The sequence below is a fragment of the Phalacrocorax aristotelis genome, chromosome W, assembly GCF_949628215.1.
Source record: "Phalacrocorax aristotelis chromosome W, bGulAri2.1, whole genome shotgun sequence".
Taxonomy (NCBI): Eukaryota; Metazoa; Chordata; class Aves; order Suliformes; family Phalacrocoracidae; genus Phalacrocorax; species Phalacrocorax aristotelis.
Window position 1 is genome coordinate 3,930,550 of NC_134310.1, and position 22,082 is coordinate 3,952,631.

At 52.6% G+C, this 22,082-nt stretch overlaps 1 protein-coding gene across 1 annotated transcript in view; it reads right to left on the reverse strand.

The window, feature by feature from the left end:
• Positions 1-269: 269 nt before the first annotated feature.
• The window catches only part of LOC142049682 (talin-1-like), a 38,906-nt gene continuing 17,093 nt past the window's right edge, over positions 270-22,082 (reverse strand). The window contains 22 exon segments of the mRNA XM_075077611.1: positions 270-401; positions 1,001-1,123; positions 1,834-2,016; positions 2,280-2,369; positions 2,479-2,606; positions 2,913-3,035; positions 3,177-3,197; positions 3,200-3,281; positions 5,858-5,965; positions 6,081-6,263; positions 6,344-6,460; positions 6,760-6,885; positions 7,150-7,333; positions 7,582-7,746; positions 8,670-8,845; positions 9,222-9,341; positions 9,468-9,569; positions 9,689-9,832; positions 10,021-10,191; positions 10,321-10,422; positions 10,549-10,681; positions 17,957-18,138. Coding sequence (XP_074933712.1) covers positions 270-401; positions 1,001-1,123; positions 1,834-2,016; positions 2,280-2,369; positions 2,479-2,606; positions 2,913-3,035; positions 3,177-3,197; positions 3,200-3,281; positions 5,858-5,965; positions 6,081-6,263; positions 6,344-6,460; positions 6,760-6,885; positions 7,150-7,333; positions 7,582-7,746; positions 8,670-8,845; positions 9,222-9,341; positions 9,468-9,569; positions 9,689-9,832; positions 10,021-10,191; positions 10,321-10,422; positions 10,549-10,681; positions 17,957-18,138 — 2,895 coding nt within the window.

The window sequence follows — 22,082 nt, forward strand, 5'->3', positions numbered from 1 at the left end:
TGAGCTGGTACAGCCCCAGCTCCCATGCCAGCCAGGCCCCTCCAGGGGCTCTGGCTATGCCCTAGGCACATGTGGGAAGGTAGGCTGGGCCGTGAAGCAGAATTGCTGGTGGGGCACCAGCGAGCAGTGGCTGAGTTAGTCCCAGCACTCTGGGTGTAGGCAGAGCTCTGGTCTAGCCCAGGCAGCCCTTCGCTTGAGGCAGGTCATCTTAAATAGGTGTGAGCAGGCACGTGTCAGTCTGTGTGGTGAGTGGCAGGAGGACACAGGGTTCAGTTCTGCTCCTCATCCCGCAGCTCCGAGGGCAGGAACTTGTATTGCTGCTGCTGGATCATGGCCAGCTTCTTCCGTGCCTCCTCCAGCTCCCACTCCTTGCGCAGCATTTCCTCTTGGGCGGCAATGATCTGCCAGGAGAACATGGTGAGGGCCCAGGGTCACAGCTGCCTCCGTTGGGGATGGCTAGAGCTTCTGCCGTGGCAATGCCAAGCCCAGAGCCAGGCTCTTGGGCTGCCACTTCCCCCCCCATCACAGCCACAGCCTCCCTAGGCTGGCATGGCCCTGGGCACAAGGGCTACTGTCCCTATAGTGGGACTACAGTCCTCTAGAGATAACAGGGAGCTCCTGGGGCTCAGCCCCAAACAACCCTACAGAGGGTCTCAGCTGCAAGCCCAGGGCCAGGAGGCAGCACTCTATCCTTCATGCGTATCCTGGACACTGGGATAGTGCAGGCACCACACCAAGGAGAAGCCAGGGTGTTACGCTCCTGGGAGCATGCACGGGCACCGGCTGTGCCTGCTGCTACACGTGGCAGGACAAGGGTGAAGCCATGGCATTTAATTGGTGCTGGGTGGGATGGGTGCACCCACAGCATTTTTTGAGGCTCTCCAGAGACATGCCCCATGCCGGTGGGTGGTAGGACATGCTCCTGAGATGGGTGCACACAGGCTGTGGTGACAGCCAGAGCCACCCCTGCTCCATGAATGAGAGCAGCCCCACTCCTCACCTGTGCAATTCCCCTGACCATCTTCTTCACCACCACTGTCACATTGTGGTCCTGGAAGGCAGCTGCCTTCTGTGCTGCCCTCACCAGATTGTCAGACGCTCTCTTCACTGCATTGCCAGCAGTCTACAGCAGGGAAGAGGGGGAGGGGCGGTGTAAGTCCCAGCCCCAGGGCATGACTGCTGCCTGGGGTGTGTGAAGCCTGCCCCAGGCCAGGCTGGCAGGCAGGAGAGGCAGCTAGGCATGCTGGGAGCTGCAGGCAGGGATTCCTTTACACGGCTCACTGCTGCACCACTACCACCCACTCATAACTATTTCAGGCACTGCTGCTCCCAGCTGGGGTCTGGCTCCCACCTGAGCTGTGGGGCAGGGACTGGGGGGCAGCCCCACTGACCTTCCCTAGCCCTTCACACCCTGAGGGACTGGCACTGGGACCCCCTGTTAACACCCCAACATGTGGGCATTAACCTCTTGTGTGCCATGGCCTCGGAGGATTGAGTGCTACAAAACATGCCCCCCAAACATTAACCTCTCAAACGCCAAGGATCCAGTGCACACATTTCAGGCATTTCAGTGCCAGTTCATCAGCCCTGAATGCCCCCAGGCTCAGCAGCCCAGCATCACATGTACACCTGGCACACAGTAGCAGTAAAGCCCAAGCTACCTGGAGCCTGCACTCCAATGAGCTCCCCACTGATACACAAAGGCAGGGAGTGTGAGCCTTGGGGAGACACCTCTGCTGCGGAGGGCCCCATCCTGACGGCCCATATGCCCTCATCCACCTCTCAAGCAGCCAGAAGGCAGCAGCTGAGGCTGGAGGGCAGCCTGGGACTCACCTGGAGCCTCTTCATGGCCTCTGAGTCGTGGTCAGCCTTTACCTTGCAGGCCACCAGGAGCTGTGCTGTGGAGGCAGCCACTTGCTTGGCTGATGAGATGAGCTTCTCTTCACTGGCATGGCCCTGCACTGCTGTGTTGGTGGCTTCACACAGGTTGTTGGTGGCAGCAGCCACCATGCGTGCCTGAAACGATAGAGGCTGGGGGGTGTGTGTGTGTGCAGGAGCCTCCCCTGGAGAGGATATGCCCAGACTGGCCCCAAGGAGGTTGTGGGACATAGGATGGGGATGACCAGCTTCCATGCCATGTCTCAGCTGGTGGCAGAGGGAGCAAGAAGCAAGGCTGCTGCTTCCACGGAGAAGAAATGCAAAGGCAGAGCATCCTCATCTTTATAGCAGGAGCCAAGAGGAGGGTCCCCCCATCCCATAGGCATGACCTTGATACTCACAGCTGAAATGAGTCCCTGGGACCACTGTCCATCGTCCACTGTGTTGGCAGGGATGGCACCTACTTGTGAGGCAGGAGAGGAGGAGTAAGGCTCACTGCCCCGCACACCCCTTGCCACAGGGCCAGAGGGCTACAAGCAGCCCTGGGAGCAGAGAGCGCCCACCACAGCCCTAGATTTTCTTTCCCGCTTCCAGCCTTACTTTTCCTTGGGCCACTAATTCTCACTGGGCTGCTGAGGCTGCCTTCACCAGGGCGCTTGTGGCTGCAGCAATGGATTTGGCAGCTTCTAGGATCTGCTCCTCGAAGTTCAGGCTCTTGTCTGCTTGCTGTGGGCAAAAGCAGGGCATAAGTCCCAGGCAGGGGTGCTAGGACAGATGGGGCAGAGCAGGAAAATGGCTGTGGGGGGACTGAGGGAGGCAAATATAGAGCTGGATTAAAGGCCATGGGGTGCAGGAGGGTGTGGGCTGCCCAAGGAAGGTCCAGCTGGGGATGTGGGAGGCAGCAGGAGTACAGGAGGAGAGACTGGCTGTTGGATGGGGCTTCCCATGTGTGACCCTTCACATCTGGCTGAGACCCAGACAGGAGAGTCCCAGCCTGCCCCAAGCTGAACGTGGGGCTCAGCATCACTACATCTTGGGCTTGGCTCTTGGTTTCAGCTGCTCCAGCTTCTTGGCTGCAGCCTCAATGGCAGCTGCTGCCCCCAGCAGCTCGTTCTCAGCAATGACAGTGGGGTCTTCTGGGCCAACCCACTCTGTCCCTAGAAAAAACAGGAAGTGAGGCAAGTTAAACCTGTGTGCAACTTCATTTCTGACTTGCCCTTCCTCCTCCAGCAGCTGCTGAGCCCTCCACCCTAATCTCAGTCCTTAGTCCTGCCCCCTTGAGCAGGACCTTTCTTTACCTTTCATGGCCTCGGCTGCCGAATGAGCTCAGTGTCAGAGCTGGCCATGTGCTTGGAGTAGCCTGTCAGCTGCTGTTTCATCTCAGGAGTTGGCTTCTGCAGGATCTGTGAGGAAGCAGAGGTAAGCACTGGCCTGTTCAGGGTGCACTCCCCAGGGAAGGAGAGTGGGACTCCCCAGCCCCACTACATGCGTGTATGTATTGGGTGTTATCTGTGATGCTTTCTTGAGTGACCCTGGCTGATCTCCTCCTGCCTGAGGATGGGATGAGAGTCCACAGCTTCTGGGACATCTTGTAGACACAAGTCCCTCAGTGCAAGCCTTCCGTCAGCTAGAGCGGATGTGATTACACATGCACACACACACGGACCCTGGGGTCCTTGCAGACGCACACAAGTGCCACCCCAGTGCTGGGCTGGGCATGCAGACATGCTGTGAGCAAAGCTCATGCTGAGGTTAGACACCGGCAGGCATCCCAATGTCACCTTACTCACCAGCTGACAGGGAAGAAGGGAGAAGAGAGAGAAGGCAGCAGTGAATGTCCTGGTTGGGAAACATGGGTGCTGGGGATGGGGAGCACAGGAAGGTGGGTGCTCTCTGGTGGGGGGTGAAGGGCAGCCAAGAGGAGAGGTGGGAATGAAGGATCAGAAGCCCTGGGTGGGGAGCCATGCTGCCAGCGTTAGCTCATACTTCAGCCTCAGCAGGGCCAGGGGAGCCAGGGCACCCAGAAGAGGCTGGCTGCCCAGACCCAGAGGGTCCCAGGGCTGGAGGAACCACCTACACCCAGAGCAGCCACAGAGCCACTCTCCTCCTAACCCCCCCTTTGCACCTTATTTCTCCCCACCCTGAATTGCTTCACTGTGGTTTTCAGCCACCGGATCGCTCTGCTTTTGAAGAGAGATACCTATTGTTACCAAATAACAAGTCCCTGTGGAGGTTCAAATTCCTTCCCCTCCCCAGTGAAATATGCAGGCTTTCCCACTCTTCTGCTGGGAGCCATGTTTTCCATCTCAAATCAAATAACCCCCTTTCTTGAACCCTAACCATACTTGTTCATGCTCCATGTGAGGCACTGGCTCCCATGGGGACCCAGCATACAGCAATGGTCTTGCTGCTGCCAGGGAGTGAGACAGCATCGTATCTGCCATCTCCTTTCCCATTCCCCTACATCCTTCCTGCTCGTGACTTTCCAGGAACCTGCTGCTCTCTGATACATGTGACCCACATGCTTCATTCCTGCCTTCGCAGGCCAGAGTGCTGCGGAAGCTTGGGGAGGTCGTGACTTTATTCTGGACTTGCTTGCATGGGGCCATCCCAGCAAAGTCACTAGAGCTGCACGTGGCTCGGAGTCCCTGAGCTGATGGCACACAGCAACAGACGGTTTGCCCTCATAAGCGCATCCAGACAAAATGCCACATTATTAAGTCTGCTGTCTGCTCTGGTATGTTTAAAACTGCTGAATGATCTCTATTGGGAGCTGAAGGCAGCCTGGAAGCTATGAGCTTACTAAGATACATCTCCAGTGAATGTTTCAGGGGATGTACCACATGTATGATATTCAAGAGACACCACATAGCAGCTGGATGGTTACACCCAAAATACAGCAGAATAGCGTGTTCCTGCAAGTAGGCTGACCTCGGGCACTACCACAGTAAGCCATCAGCCCAATCATCTGTTAACAGGTCAGCCAGAAAATTTTTCCTTTGCACTACAGCCTTGGCTGGGATGACTTACGTGTGGCTAAAACATCTTCCAGACAGACATTTGATCTAGATGCAGAGGATGGGAAAACTTACTGCTCCCCTTGGAACTGTACCCCAGTGGTTACCTCCTTCAGATAAAACCATCCTTTGACCTCTCCTCTGCCCAGCTTCAATTTCTAGCCATTGATTCCTGCCCACCTCCTCTTTGTGCTGCTAGCGCTGGTTACCCTCTGCCTAAAGGGGCTTTTTCCTTGTGGGAAACCACAGTCTGAGCTCTACTGCCTTGTACCTGGTGAACCTGAATGGCACTCATACCAAGCCCTTCTAATCAGCTTAGTGAAACCCTACTGCAGAGCTGACTTGCCCTCAATCTTTGTCCTGAGCCTCTCACAGCTCTGCAGGTGTGGGTCTGTGCATCCCTCCACCACCCTTGACTCCACCTTTGTGGTCTCACCAAGAATGCAAACAGCTGGGAGGACCTCACTGGATGCTTTCTACCACTCTCTTGGTTAATCCGGTCTTAATTTGCTTCTTGTAAGCTACACTCATCCAGCTCAGGACTAAGCTAGAAGATTGGATCAAAAGGGTACAGCTGGCACTTGCAGTCATCACCTCTGCCATTGTGGGCACTGCCCCTCTCCCACTGGCTGAAATCTCTTACTCCCACCACTCTCACTGGAAACTGCTTCAGGATTTCGCTCCTATGTTGTTGAATTTCCAGCCTCCACCTCTTTACAGCCAGTTAATCTCCATCTGTTGTTAGCCAAATACCTTTCTTCAGAGCCTGTTCATCTCTCTGACATCTGCTTCCATGCCAGGGGCTCAGCCATGTACTGTGCTGGCACAGGCAGTGAAGGGGGCTGTGCGAAGACCTCAGTGGGAGGAGGTGCAGAGCCCAGAGAACCTTGGGGGTTTAGGGAGCACCCTTGCATCCATGGGCAGCCTCCGCCCACTCTGGGAACCAGGGCGGGGACACTCACCATCAGCACATGTTCCAGCAGCTCCAGGTAGCCATCAGTGCTCTCCTTGCCAAAGCGCAGCGCTTGCTGCTGCACATCCCTGCTCACCTCTGGGTGGTAGGTGGCTTCCTGAAACCCGGAGACAGCAAACCCTGATTCATATCCAGGCACCTCCCCTGCAGGGTGCACGCTGCCCCCCACAAACCCATACTAGACCCACAGCCCCTGCTGACCCCTGCCATACCTTGCAGGCGCACAGCATATCTGCAATGGCACAGTGGCTCAGGTTTGCTGTGGCGATGACATCGTCCTGCCGACATGAGTTGCCAGTGGCCACTGCTTTGGCTGTGGCCATCGTGATGCCTTTCGTCATATGGATGAAGTCCTCTGGGGTGACCTTGGCGGGAGGCACGGGGGAGGAGAAGACCTGTGAGGCAAGAGGCAGCAGCGAGGTGTGGGGGCAACTGGTGGGCAGGACAGCAGCTGTGCCACCATGGCTATACTCACTGCCAGCTCTTGGCGTATGTGCTCTATCGTGGCCTCCAGCGCCCGTGTCGCCTTCGTGGCCTCATCCTCGACAGCCTTCACCGTCTTCAGCAAGGAAGTGACATTCATCACCATCACCTGTGGAAGGGAGAAGAGCACCAGGTGAAGCCCCATGCAAGCTCTGGGCTGCTACTGGCACCTGTCCCTCCCTCATGGTTTGGTCCAAAACTACCCTGTTCCCATACTCCACTCACACCACCTCATCAATGCCTCCTCTGCATGTTGTGCTCCACCTTTTATATGTCCCTTCCTTCCTCCCTCCTTGCCCTGACTGCCCCCCAGTTGTCCTTCTACCCCCAGGCAGGCAGATAAGCCCCCTTGCTCTTTCTCCAGACCCCCTGCCCCATCCCCTCCTTCCCATCACATCCAGCTCAGACCTTGACAGAATTCTTCAGCTGGTAGACAGCAGGGTCATCCCCAGCTTTGCCAGCAGCTGCCTTGGTGACACTGATCAGGTCCCCAAGTGCCTTGGCCACATCCTTCACAGCATTGATCAGGACCACCTGGGGGAGAACAAGGCCAGGGCAACAGCTTGGCTATGGTTACCCTCAGGCTAGGGCTGGTGTGGTCCAGCAATGGGAAATTTGGACACCCCAGGGCACACAGTATACCAGCTCAGTCCAGCTCAGCCAGCACCAGCAAAAGCCCAGCCAGCCCTCTCCACAACACACAGAGTCCAGCCCAGAGCATCACACAACACCTTCAACCCTCAGCCCCTTCAAGCAAGTTATGAGCAGCCTCCATTCACCCCACACACCCCATCCCACCTGAGTCTCTGGGTCTTCAGATCCCAGGCTGGCAGCACCCAGCTTCACCACCTCCACCAGATGGGTGATGATGGACACAGAGGATTGAGCAACCTGGGCTAGCTTCTCCTGGCTGGTCGTGGCATTCTGCACCAGCACCTTGGTGTCCTCCACCAGTGCCTTGGCTGTCTTCAAGATGCCCTCCCTAGGGAGAAGGGAGTCAGAGAGGACACAGCCCTCTACACACACACACACACGCTCCTTGGAGTGTAGAGAGACTCTAGACCCTGTCTTCTGTACATACAAGCTGGAGGGGAAATGGAGCCAGCGTGACCTGAACTTGCAGCTCTCCTTGGGGTTGGTCCACAGCTCAGAAAGATGGAAGACTGCAGGACACAGCCTGCCCCCCCCCCGACTCTGGCTGAGCAGAGGCTGGGCAAGGTGCCCGGGTACCTGTGGTCAGCGAAGGTCTCAGAGTTCTCCCGATTGAGGGTTCCTGCTGTGGCAAACATGATGGTGGTGTCGAGGTCAGCAATGATGCCAGAGACAGTGCTGGCTGGTGTGATGCAAGCTTGTGTCCCGTGGTTCCCAGCCTGCAGGGCTGCCAGCACGTGATACCTGCAGGGTATGAGCAGGGTGACTGGGGAAGCAGAGCAGGTTCAGGCAACCCCCACCGCACACTTCCTCCAACACCTCCCCAGGATGGAGCCACTTCACACCAAGGAGGGGAATCAGGAATCATGTGGTCTGGACACTCCTTCTTAGCTTCCATATTTTTACCTTGTACCTATTGTGTTTGGGGGTCCAGGAGATATTGGACTCTGCTAGTTTCCAAATGAATAAGGTCTGCATGATGGGGATCAGAACATCACAGTTCATTCCTTCTTTAACTGCTCAACTCAATTTCTGTACTTGGGCAAGCACTCATAAGAGAACATGTTTCCTGATAGAAAGCAATCTTGGAAAGGAAGGACCTGCAGGAGGCTCTAAGTGTGCAGACATGTGCCAGGCACTATGAACAAGTGTTTGTTTTGCTTTTGTAACCTTGCTTACAAGCATTGCTGCTCTACCCTTAGCAACTAGTTTTTTAGCCATGATTTTGTCTGTTATTCAGAAGTGTGCTCTTTAGATTGACTGACAGACAGGATGCTTTCCACCGTGCCAGCAAAAGGCACAGGAGAGATCAATCACTCAGCACAAGCTGCAGGATGGCTAGAGACACAGCAAATGCTACACCCACCACTGCAATAGCTGATTTGGAGGGCCTTGGGCTGCCACCAGTGTGTGTAGATTAATCTTCTCTGGCAAGGACATCATTGGCATGTCAGCAGGCAGCACCTGGATGTCACACTCACCCATTACAGCACCAGCTACTGTTACAAGTGCCTGGAGAGGGGGATCCATCCTCCACCCCATCAGCTGAATCAGGCCAGGGCAAGCATGGCTGAGAGAGACAACAGAGCCCAACAGGACCAGGGGAGAACCAGTGTGGTGGCTCCAAGGGCGTGTGGCTCAACCCAGCATCCCTCCCACCTTGCCACACCATTGCACCTCTCTCTGGGCCGCTCACCTTCTCAGAAACCTTGCGCGCACTCTCTATCAGCTCCTTCTTGGTGTAGGCATCGCTGGGGCTGCACTGCAGGGCTCCAGCCTTAGTGACCAGGGCAGCACAGCCATGACCCAGCTCCTGTACCCGGTGCTTGATGTGGGAGCCAATCTGGAGGGGAACATGTGTGTGAGAGAGCCATCAGGGAACTAAGCCCCACATCCATGATACCTGCTGGGAAAAGCCAGCCACCCCCACCCAGCCCCTCTCTCCCAGTCCTCCCAACTCAGGAGAAGGAAAAAGGAAACGTGGCTTTACTCTGTTTCACAGAATCACAGAATGGTAGGGGTTGGAAGGGACCTCTGGAGATCATCTTGTCCAACCCCCCTGCTTGAGCAGGCATACCTAGAGCAGGCTAGCTGTGTTGCAAGGGAGGTCTGAATGCTGACCTGCCCCCAGCTCTGACAGGAGGTTCAAGTGCCCCTGTCCTCTGCTCTTATGCCCCAGCAGATCCTGCTCTGCCCCATGGCACACCCCATGCTCACACCTCCTTGTTCTTGGTGGTAAGTGCAGCTGGTTTGGCCTCTTGCGCTAGCTGCCCGTAGTCATTGGTGAGCTGGTTGGCCAGTATGCCCAGCTCATCTGGGTTGGTGGTGGATTTGGTGACCTGCTGATGGAAGAAGAGCAGGAGGTGGAAGGGCCCTACGCTGGGACAGGCAAGCAAGGAGGGTGGTTGCCCTGCCTGGGTGGCAGGCACCGCGCTTTCTACAGTGACAGGCTTGCTCACACCCACCATCTCCTGCACAGTCACTGCGATGACCTTGGCAGTCTTTGCCATTGTGGTCTGGTAGTCCACAAAGGTCCCCTCTGGCTCGCCCATCGGCCCCTTGTCCAGCTGCAAGAGACCATCATGAGTCTGGCTCCAGCCCCAGCCCAGAGACCTTGTAGGGTTTGACTGGCTCTTCCTCTCCTCCACCCCCAGCCCTGGCTGGGTCCTCTCCATACTCCCCTCACCTGGTTGATGGCCTGGGTGATGACCATGCCCCCTACAACACCTGCAGCACTGGCTGCCTCATTCAGAGTAGCAGTCAGGTCCTCCACCACTTCCTTCATCATCTGCATTGCCTCCTCCAGAGCCTCCTGGGTGTGGGAAGCTTGCTGCAAGGATGAGACAGAGTGAGGGAAAACAGGCAGCAGCTCCCCTCCTGCTGGGGATGCCACGCTTACGGCAGCCCTGGCCAGGTTTCCATGTTTGGTGTACGCGTGTGCGGCACATGGCCAAGCCTCTCATGTGGCACCCATGTGCAAAGGGGAGCATGCTGTCGACACGTGCCCCTCCTGCTCACCTTCGGGTTCCCACCTGCCTCCTTGGACGTATACAGCATCTGCAGGGCAGACTCAGCCAGCGTTTTGGTCTGGTCCAGGAGGTTCATCTGCTGCTGGTGGTTGGGTGTTTTGGAGGCAGTGCCAATAGCCACTATAATAAGAGGCTCAAAGTACTGAGCCATCTGAGACACCTAGGGAAGAGCGGCATCAGTGCCAGCAGCTTCCAGTCCTGGCTGCCTTGTCCCTCTCCTCCTGCCACGAGCTCCTCCATGTGCACTGAGTGCCTTGTCAGCAGCTCCCCATCCCCACCCTCACATTACCTTGTGCCCCAGCTGTGAGGCCTCAGCCCGTGCTGCGCTGGCCACGGGCTTGATCAGGCTGCTGATCTCCTGAACAGCTGTGATCACCTGGTTGTGCAAAGCCTGTTGCAAAGAGAGGGCGACACGTGAGGCTGCAGTGGGGCTGGGGTTACTGTGCGCTGCTGGGAGCCAAGGGGAAGGACACCCGCTCGCCCCAGTTGAGTTTGCAGCAGCGTGTCCCCAACCCACCTCCTGGGAAATATCTTCTCGGGGGGCCAGCTGCTGGCTGATGGCAGCAAGGGAGGCCTGGTCCACCTCCTGCATGCATCTGTTCAGCATCTCAATGGCCTTATCACACTCCTGCTGTCCCGGAGCTTTGTCCCTATGTCATGGTTTCAGCTGGGATAGAGTTAATTTTCTTCACTCTAGCTAGTATAGTGCTGTGCTTTGAAATTAGCATGGAAAAAAAACTGTTGCGATAACACACAGATGTTTTGGGCTGTTGCTGGGTAGTGCTTGTACTAGTCAAGGACATGTCTAGCTTCCCATGCTCTGCCAGGTGCACAAGAAGCTGGGAGGGGAGGGGACACAGCTAAGAGAGCGGATTCAAACTGACCAAAGGGATATTCCATATCATGTAACATCATGCCCAGTATGTTACCTGGGAGGGGCTGGCCGGGGGGGGAGGAAGCAATCGCAGCTCGGGGACGGGCAGCGTCGGTCAGCGGGTGGTGAGCGGTTGTATCGTTCGTGTTTCCGTGGTTTTTTCCCTTTTTTTTTTCCTTTCCCTTCCTTTTCCATTTTATTATATTAACATTATTGTCATTATTATCATAATCATTATTATTATTTTATTATAATTATTAAACTGTGCTTATCTCAACCCACAAGTTCTTTTGCTCGTCTGATTCTCTTCCCCATCCCACAGGGGTGGGGGGGTGAGTGAGCGGCTGCATGGTGTTCAGTTGCCAGCTGAGGCTGAACGACGACAGTCTATTTTTGGCGCCCAACATGGGGCACGAAGGGTTTGAGAAAATAACAGTTGCTGGTCACAGCATTGATTCATCTGCTCTCAGTATTAGTTTGTCCAGTCTTTACCATGCTGATTGTAAAGTACATGTTAAAACTTGCTGTTGGTTTTGTCAGTTTGCTGTGCTCTGCAGTGATTAGAGATGTTTTGCCTAGGAGACTTATTATTAAAACACTGACCTTGACCGTTATCAGTTATTTAGGTCTTGCATGGAAGCCGTTACTGTACTACAGCTACCACCTCATGGAGGCAATTAGCAATTATACCTCCTCCTCTGAGAGGTTTTTTATGGAGGAAATACAGAATGGCATCGTAGCTGCCATCTTATATAATGTCTCCTCCTTCATTACAACAACTTTTCAGTATCTTGAACATCCTTGGGTAGTCAAGATACATCTGTTGCTATTGATTTGGCAGACGGTGTCAGTTCTGTCTAAGGTTAATAAGCAAGTTAAGAATATAATCCAGAGATCTGTCCCAAGGCTGGATAGCTATGCGTGGCAGGGTATGTGGGATAGTACGGGCAAATGCCTAAGATGGTGGGCACCCCCCATGATGTGGGACTTCACCCCTGAACAAGTGCAGAATCCTGAAAAATTAGTAGAACATTTTGAGGAAGTATGTTGTCACCCTGGCAATTCCAGAGAGATACAAATCACTGCAATGTGCTGGGGCCTGGCTTATGCCCATTGAGCCCTATTTAACACTATTCAGTACTCCCAAGGGAAAGAGAAGGGAGCTACTCCAACCCCAGCGACAAGCACTGCAGCCACCCAACCCCCCACGACAGACACTGCAACTACACCAACCCCTGTGACAAGCACTGCGGCCACCCAACCCCCCACGACAGATACTGCAGCTACTCCAACCCCCGTGACAAGCACTGTGGCCACCCAACCCCCCACGACAGACACTGCAGCTACTCCAACCCCAGTGACGAGCACTGCAGCCGCTCAAACCCCCACGACAGGCACTGCAGCTACTCAAACCCCAGTGCCAAGCATTGCAGCTAAACCAGAGGACCAACCTGTGCCAGTATCAGTCGCCCCTATATGCAAGAAGAAATCATGGAAGAGAAGGTCAGCTCGTTTAGAAAGAGATTACGAGGAACCAGGGCCATCACGAGAAGAGGAGGAGGAAGAGGAAGAATGTGTACAAGAAACGGAAACTACCCGATCTCTATCCTTGAGTGAGTTGTGGGATATACGGAAAGATTTCGGGCGTCATTCAGGTGAGCACGTTATCACCTGGCTGCTCCGATGCTGGGATAATGGGGCCAGTAGTTTGGAATTAGAGGGGAAGGAAGCCAAACAACTGGGATCCCTCTCTAGGGAAGGGGGCATTGATAAAGCAATTGGAAAAGGAACACAAGCCCTCAGCCTCTGGAGGCGGCTCCTGTCCGCGGTGAGATAGAGGTATCCCTTCAAAGAAGATATTGTATTTCGCCTAGGAAAACGGATGACCATGGAGAAAGGCATTCAGCATCTAAGGGAATTAGCTGTGCTTGAGGTGGTTTATAGTGACCTGGACGATCAACGGTCCTCCAAAGATCCAGATGAAGCCGAGGGCACACGACCCATGTGGCGGAAGTTTGTACGGAGCGCACCATCTTCGCATGCAAACTCATTGGCAGTAATGTCGTGGAAAGATGACGAGACACCAACGGTGGCGGAGGTGATTGATAAACTCTGGGAATATGAAGCGAATCTCTCTTCCTCGCTTGTCTCATCTTCTTTGAGTTGCTGGACCTCTCGGGACGGTTTCTCGACAGCAATGTCCTACTCCCCACCAGTACGGACCAGTATCTCAGCCATTAGGAGTAATCGTCCCTTTGCTCAAGAGAAGGGATACACACGACGGGGCACCCTATGGTTCTACCTGCGTCATCACGGAGAGGACATGAAGAAGTGGGATGGAAAACCTACCTCAGCCCTAGAGGCACGGGTACGTGAGCTGCAAGGGAGAACAATCACTCAGGGGAGTTTCTCCAGGAGAGCTGCTGCTCCAGTTTCCAGTAAACAATTCTCCAGACAGAGGAGCAGAAGTGCTGATTCTATTTCTAAGCTTAATAGAGGGACTCCTGATTCACATTTACAGGAAGTGAGTTGTGACTGCCATGATCAGGACTAGAGGGGCCCTGCCTCCAGCCGGGTGGAGGAAAGGGATAACCAGGCTTACTGGACGGGGTGGATCCGATGGCCTGGCACGTCCAACCCACAGGAGTATAGAGCTTTAGTGGACACCGGCGCACCTTAATGACATCAGACTGTATAGGGGCAGATCCCATCAGCATTGCTGGAGTGACAGGGGGATCCCAAGAGCTAACTGTATTGGAGGCCGAAGTGAGCCAAACTGGGAATGAGTGGCAAAAGCACCCCATTGTGACTGGCCCAGAGGCTCCGTGCAGCCTTGGCATAGACTACCTCAGGAGAGGGTATTTCAAGGACCCAAAAGGCTACAGGTGGGCTTTTGGTGTAGCTGCCTTGGAGACAGAGAGTATTAAGCAGCTGTCTACCTTTCCCGATCTCTCAAAGGACCCTTCTGTTGCGAGGTTGCTGAAGGTCAAAGAAGAACAGGTGCTGATTGCCACCACAACAGTGCACCGGCAGCAATATCGCACCAACCAAGACTCTCTGATCCCCATACATGGGCTCATTCATCGACTAAAGAGCCAAGGAGTCATCAGTAAAATCCACTCACCCTTTAACAGTCCCATATGGCCAGTGCGGAAGTCTAATGGAGAGTGGAGGCTAACAGTAGACTATCGTGGCCTGAACGAACTCACGCCGCCACTGAGTGCTGCTGTGCCAGACATGCTGGAACTTCAATACGAGCTGGAGTCAAAGGCAGCCAAGTGGTATGCCACAACTGATATCGCTAATGCATTTATCTCAATCCCTCTGGCAGCAGAGTGCAGGCCACAGTTTGCTTTTACTTGGAGGGGTGTCCAGTACACCTGGAATCGACTGCCCCAGGGGTGGAAACACAGCCCTACCATTTGCCATGGACTGATCCATAATGCTTTGGAACAAGGTGGAGCTCCCAAACACCTACAATACATTGATGACATCATTGTGTGGGGCAACACAGCAGAAGTTGTTTTTGAGAAAGGAGAGAAAATAGTCCAAATCCTCCTAAAAGCTGGTTTTGCCATAAAACAAAGTAAGGTGAAGGGACCTGCACGAGAAATCCAGTTCTTAGGAATCTAATGGCAAGATGGTCGTCGTCAGATCCCCATGGATGTGATCAACAAAAGAGCAGCCATGTCTCCACCAACTAGCAAAAAGGAAACACAAGCTTTCTTGGGCGTTGTGGGTTTTTGGAGAATGCATATTCCAAATTACAGTCTGATCGTAAGCCCTCTCTATCAAGTCACCTGGAAAAAGGATGACTTCAAATGGGGCCCTGAGCAACAACAAGCCTTTGAACAAATTAAACAGGAGATAGTTCATGCAGTAGCCCGTGGGCCAGTCCGGGCAGGACAAGATATAAAAAATGTGCTCTACACTGCAGCCGGGGAGAACGGCCCTACCTGGAGCCTCTGGCAGAAAGCACATGGGGTGACCCAAGGTCGACCCCATGGGTTTTGGAGTCGGGGATACAGAGGGTCCAAAGCCCGCTATACTCCAACTGAAAAAGAGATATTGGCAGCATATGAAGGGGTCCGAGCTGCTTCAGAAGTGGTTGGTACTGAGGCACAGTGGCTCCTGGCACCCCGACTGCCAGTGCTGGGCTGGATGTTCAAAGGGAACATCCCCTCTACACACCATGCAACTGATGCTACATGGAGTAAATGGGTTGCACTGATCACCCAGCGGGCTCGAGTAGGAAACCCCAGTCGCCCAGGAATCTTGGAAGTGATTCTGGACTGGCCAGAAGGCAAAGATTTTGGATTATCACCAGAGGAGGAGGTGACACGTGCTGAAGAAGCCCCACTGTATAACAAACTGCCAGAAAACGAGAAGCAGTATGCCCTGTTCGCTGATGGGTCCTGTCACCTTGTGGGAAAGCACCGGAGATGGAAGGCTGCTGTATGGAGTCCTACACGACAAGTAGCAGAAACTGCTGAAGGAGAAGCTGAATGGAGCCAGTTTGCAGAGGTAAAGGCCATCCAGCTGGCCTTAGACATTGCTGAATGGGAAAAGTGGCCAGTGCTCTATCTCTATACTGACTCCTGGATGGTGGCAAATGCCTTGTGGGGCTGGCTGCAGCAGTGGAAGCAGAGCAACTGGCAGCGCAGAGGCAAACCCATCTGGGCCGACACATTGTGGCAAGATATTGCTGCCTGGGTAGAGAACCTGGTTGTAAAGGTACGGCATGTGGATGCTCACGTCCCCAAGAGTCGGGCCACTGAAGAACATCGAAACAAACAGCAGGTGGATCAGGCTGCCAAGATTGAAGTGGCTGAGGTGGATCTGGACTGGCATCATAAGGGTGAACTATTTCTAGCTCGGTGGGCCCATGACACCTCAGGCCATCAAGGGAGAGATGCAACATACAGGTGGGCTTGTGATCGAGGGGTGGACTTGACCATGGATATTATTGCACAGGTTATCCACGAATGTGACACATGCGCTGCAATCAAGCAAGCAAAGCGGGTAAAGCCTCTGTGGTATGGGGGACGATGGCTGAAGTATAAATATGGGGAGGCCTGGCCAATTGACTATATCACACTCCCACAAACCCACCAAGGCAAGCGCCATGTGCTTACAATGGTAGAGACAACGACTGGCTGGCTGGAAACATATCCTGTCCCCCACGCCACTGCCCGGAACACTGTCCTGGGTCTTGAAAAACAAGTCCTGTGGCGACATGGCACCCCAGAGAGAATTGAGTCAGACAATGGGACTCATTTCCAAAACAACCTCATAGACACCTGGGCCAAAGAGCACGGCATTGAGTGGGTGTATCACATCCCCTATCACGCACCAGCCTCTGGGAAAATTGAACGGTACAATGGACTATTAAAGATGACACTGAGAGCAATGGTGGTGTGTGTGTAACATTCAAGCACTGGGATACACATTTAGCAAAAGCCACATGGTTAGTCAACACGAGGGGATCTGCCAATCGAGCTGGCCCTGCCCAGTCAGAACCCTTACGTACTGTGGAAGGGGATAGAGTCCCTGTAGTGCACGTAAAGAATATCCAGGGCAAAACAGTCTGGGTTCTTCCTGCCTCAGGCAGAGGCAAACCCACTCGTGGGACTGCTTTTGCTCGAGGACCTGGGTGCACTTGGTGGGTGATGCGGGAGGATGGAGGAGTCCAGTGTGTGCCTCAAGGGGATTTGATTTTGGGCGAAAACAGCCAATGAACTGAATAATATGCTGTTAATTGCTATATGATGTTGTATGTCATCACTACTATGGTTGCTATATGCCATATCAATGGCATGTTGTCATGGTGGGAATCTCCCAGTTAATAATAGCAAATGAACTTTCAATTGAACCAAGCAAAGTGCAGCAGTGAGAGAACAAGAACTACCAGTGCAGCGGTGATGGAACAAGGAGTGACATGCAATAATCTGACCCCACACACAGCACCTCTCTGAAAGACTCTTTCAATAGATGAAACCCAAAGTCATGGACTAAATGAACTCAATGGACATTTCACAGGCATTTTACAGGGGTGGTCCATAGACTAGGGGAATGATAAATGAAAATCTGTATATCCTTTTAAAGGATTAGAAGGTGGGTAGGGAGTATTGAAATTGTACTCAATAGTATGGGACCTGAGCATGATGTCAATGATACGGAATAAGGGGTGGATACTGTCATGGTTTTAGCTGGGATAGAGTTAATTTTCTTCACTCTATCTGGTATAGTGCTGTGCTTTGAAATTAGCATGGAAAAAAACCTGTTGAGATAACACACAGATGTTTGGGCTGTTGCTGGGTAGTGCTTGTACTAGTCAAGGACATGTCTAGCTTCCCATGCTCTGCCAGGTGCACAAGAAGCTGGGAGGGGAGGGGACACAGCTAAGAGAGCGGATTCAAACTGACCAAAGGGATATTCCATATCATGTAATGTCATGCCCAGTATGTTAACTGGGAGGAGCTGGCTGGGGGGGGAGGAAGCAATCGTGGCTCGGGGACGGGCAGCGTCGGTCAGCGGGTGGTGAGCGGTTGTATCGTTCGTGTTTCCGTGGTTTTTTCCCTTTTTTTTCCTTTCCCTTCCTTTTCCATTTTATTATATTAACATTATTGTCATTATTATCATAATCATTATTATTATTATTATCATCATTTTATTGTAATCATTAAACTGTGCTTATCTCAACCCACAAGTTCTTTTGCTCGTCCGATTCTCTTCCCCATCCCACAGGGGTGGGGGGGGGAGTGAGTGAGCAGCTGCGTGGTGTTCAGTTGCCAGCTGAGGCTGAACCACGATACCCTGCATGACAGATGGATCAAATGCATCCCCATCAACCTGTGCCAGGGCTGGAAGAGCAGTTCCTGTACAGGATGAGGGGTGGCATCTTCCATACCATCCCTTGCCTTCCCCCTGGCAGTGGCCGAGGAGAAGATGAGCCAAAACATCCCTGGGGATGCTCACTTGGAATAAGCCTGAGCAGGGGTACCCACCAGTGGGGACAGGGCCATGGCCAAGCGGGCAGGACTTGCCCCACCGCATGTTGTTGATCAGCTTCTTGATGGAGTCTGAGACAGTGTGAGACTGGCTGGCCAGCACCGACCACTGCGGCGGGTCCTTGGGGTTGGCAGCCAGAGAGCGGGCAGTCTGGATGAGGCTGGCAGAGCTCTCCAGCATGGTCTTGGCCAAAGAGATGATGGGCTCCATGGTTCTACACCCCTGCACAGGGAGACAATGGGCTGGTGATGCACAAGAGGGACTGTGTGTGGGAAGTTACCCCCTCCCTTTCCCACGACCCTCACCTCAGATCGTGGATATCTCTGGAGCAAGTTTAGCTAATGAAGAACAACCCTGGGAAAAAGACACAGTTATACTTGTTGGAAGAAACCCCTGGGAGGAAGAGATAAAGCAATAAAACACAAGAAGGAATGCACAGAATGTTGTGGGTTTTGTACCCAGGTGTCTGTTAGCAATTAACCCCTGATCTTCTGGATAAAGAAGTTACTTATCATGTGTAAGCTATTTCTGTATAACAATGGAAAGGTACTGAAGCTCAACTACAAGCTGTTGCCTCAGCCAGCTAGAGGGTATAAAAGCTTGCTTAGCTTTAATAAAGTTGTCTTTGATTTGTAACCAGAGCGATGGAATTAACCAACCATGGATGTTGCTATACTCCTTGTACAGCCCTATCCAACTGGACATTAAGTCTGGGGACATGGTGTATACAAATCAGCGTGTTCGTTGATCTGTATTTTAGTCTCTAGGTAATCATTAATGTGAACAAAACAATAGACAATGTGTTTCTATCAGAAGAGGATGACAAAATGTGGTTTCGTGTAGTGGACTGAGAAAACTGGCCAGGACTGCCAAGATTAAGAGCCAAGTAAGTAAAAGGTAATTCCGGCAGGGGGAGATTGCGACCACCGACTCACGGACCACCGACCCAAGTAATACCACCTACTCAAAAGAGAACAATAGAAGAGGACAACTGAGCCTGTGCAGTAATTTACATATGGAACGAGCAAGTTTGTACCAATCAGTAGAAAGGACAATAATGAATATGTATGAATATGTAAATTTTTGATCTATAAATTGTATGGGAAAGGTGTGTAAGGTATGCACGTTAGGAGGAGTGATCCCCCGTGCATCTGGCGCCGTGAATAAAGAATGCCTGCTGTTTAATACTAAATTGGTGTTAAAGAGTTGTTTCTGATTTTACCGCGTTTTTCGGTAACTGATTCACCACAGTCAGAGTCCGTGCCTTTTAATACGCCACAAATGGTGCCCAACGTGGGGCCCTTAAATGACTAGCTGTCGATCCGGTGGCGTAGCTCAGCTGAGCTTCAGGACAGGACACTGCAAGGAAGCATTTACAGCACGCTCAATTACCTTTCGCAGGACGAAGATAACAGCTGAGAACTATGGGGATGAATTTAACAAAAGAGCAAAATAATGTTTTAGAAGTTTTTAACAAGATTCTGAAGGGACATGGAAAGAAAATGGATAATGAAGAGTTACAACGAATCCTCATTTGGGCTTCTAAAAATGAGCCCTCTATAAACAGTCATAATATTTATGATCCCGAAATCTGGGACAAAGTTGGGGTCAGACTCTGGGACTGTGCCACTAGGAATGATAAAAGTGTGGCTGGTTTGTTACCTTCTTGGCAGATCATTTTTGAGACTTTAAAGGCACATGTTAGTTCTTGGGCAGAAGAGGGGCAAGAGAAGTCCGCACCACCATTAGCCCCCACCACCACTGGCATCCCCTCCTACAGACTGTGTTGTGAAGCTGCGAGTAATATCGCACAAGGATGCCTTTGTGATCTTGCCTCCTAATAATTGTGATGATGATGCGAATGATCCATTTGATCCGGGGCAAACTGACCCTGAAAAGGAGACTGACTCGTATCCCCCAGACCCTCACGATAGATGGGCAGCAGTAAGAAGGGAGGCAAAGCAGGTGGGGTATGTGGATATTTTGGGAGCCTTCCTGGTAATATGTGCTCCTGAACAAGAACCACATTGGGAAGGTCTTTCTTATAACCTTATAAAAGACCTCAGGCGTACGGTAACTGATCATGACTCAGCGCTCCATATACCACCCACTTGATACAGTAACAGCCACTATAAGACCTTTTGTGTTGCCTGGATCTGTAACCCTTTGGGGAAGGGACTGTCTAAGTCAATGGGGCATGCAGCTAAGCATGGATTTTTCTTAGGGGCCACTGTTCAGCAGCAGGAGGTCCCACCAATGATTTGGAAAACTGATACACCAGTGTGGGTAGATCAGTGGCCCCTCCTGAAAGAAAAGCTGTCGCAACTGCACAAACTGCTAAATGAACAGCTGGAAGCTGGCCATATCAGCCCTACCACAAGCCTGTGGAATACACCAGTGTCGTGGTTTAGCCGGCAACTCAGCCCCACATGGCCGCTCGCTCACTTCCCCACCAGTGGGATGGGGGAGAGAATCAGAAGGGTAATGCTGGTGGGTTGAGATAAGAACACTTTAATAATTAAAATTAAAAAAAAAAAAAACCAACAAAAATGCAACGGAAAGGAAAAACAATGAATGAGAGGCGCGAAACCCGGGTGGGGGCAGGGAGGGGGGACAGGAATGAAACACTGAAACAAACTGCATGCGACACAGCCGCTCACCGCCCACTGACCCAATGCTGCAACTGCTCCCCCTTAATATACTGGTCATGGTGTCACATGGTATGGAATGAACCTGCCATTGGCCAGTCTGGGTCAGCCGCCCCCGCCGTGGCCCTGCCCCTCCCAGCCTCCCCCCAACACAGCAGAGTGGGGGAAGCTAGAAAGTTACCCGACCCCCACAGTGAGGAGAATTAACCCCTTCTCAGCCAAAACCAGCACATTCTCCACCCCTTATTCCATACCATTTACACCATGCCCAGGTCCCATACCATCCAATACAACCTTACCAACCACCACCCCTCCCCTTCCCATCCTTTAACATAATACACAGACATCATTCCCTTAGTTCATGGACCTTCCCTGTAAAATATCCATTAAAATGTCCATTGAGTTCACCCAGTCCATGACTCTGGGCTCCATCTGTCGTATCAGTCTTTCAGGGTGGGAGAGATGGTGTGTGTGGCGTTGGGTTGCTACATACCGAGTCAGTCATCGTTCCATCACTGCTGCACGGCTTGTTTCATAGTTGATCTTCCATGGATCGGAGGCTCGTACTCTGATATCATTGATACAACACAGAGGTGACACACAATATTATATAGCAGTTCACATTGTGCCATTCAGTTCATTGGCTGTTTTCACCCAAAATCAAATCCCCTTGAGGCACTCATCGGATTTCTCCATCCTCCCACATCACCCACCAAGTGCACCCAGATCTTTGAGCAAAAGTAATCCCACGAGTGGGTTTGCCTTTGCCTGAGGGAGGAAGAACCCAGACTGTTTTGCCCTGGATATTCTTTACGTGCACTACAGGGACTCTATCCCCTTCCACAGTACGTAAGGGTTCTGACTGGGCAGGGCCAGCTCGATTGGCAGATGACCTTCTGTTGACTAACCAGGTGGCTTTTGCTAAATGTGTATCCCAGTGTTCCACCCCCCATTGCTCTCAGTGTCATCTTTAATAGTCCATTGTATCTTTCGATTTTCCCAGAGGCTGGTGTGTGATAGGGGATGTGATACACCCACTCAATGCCGCGCTCTTTGGCCCAGGTGTCTATGAGGTTATTTCGGAAATGAGTCCCATAGTCTGACTCAATTCTCTCTGGGGTGCCATGTCGCCACAGGACTTGTTTTTCGAGACCCAGGATAGTGTTCTGGGCAGTGGCGTGGGGGACAGGATATGTTTCCAGCCAGCCGGTGCTTGCTTCTACCATGGTGAGAACATGGTGCTTGCCTTGACGGGTCTGTGGGAGTGTGATATAGTCAATTGGCCAGGCCTCCCCATATTTATACTTCAGCCATCGTCCCCCATACCACAGAGGCTTTACCCGCTTTGCTTGCTTGATTGCAGCACACGTTTCACATTCATGGATAACCTGTGCAATAATGTCCATGGTCAAGTCCACCCCTCGATCACAAGCCCACCTGTATGTTGCATCTCTCCCTTGATGGCCTGAGGTGTCATGGGCCCACCGAGCTAGAAATAGTTCACCCTTATGATGCCAG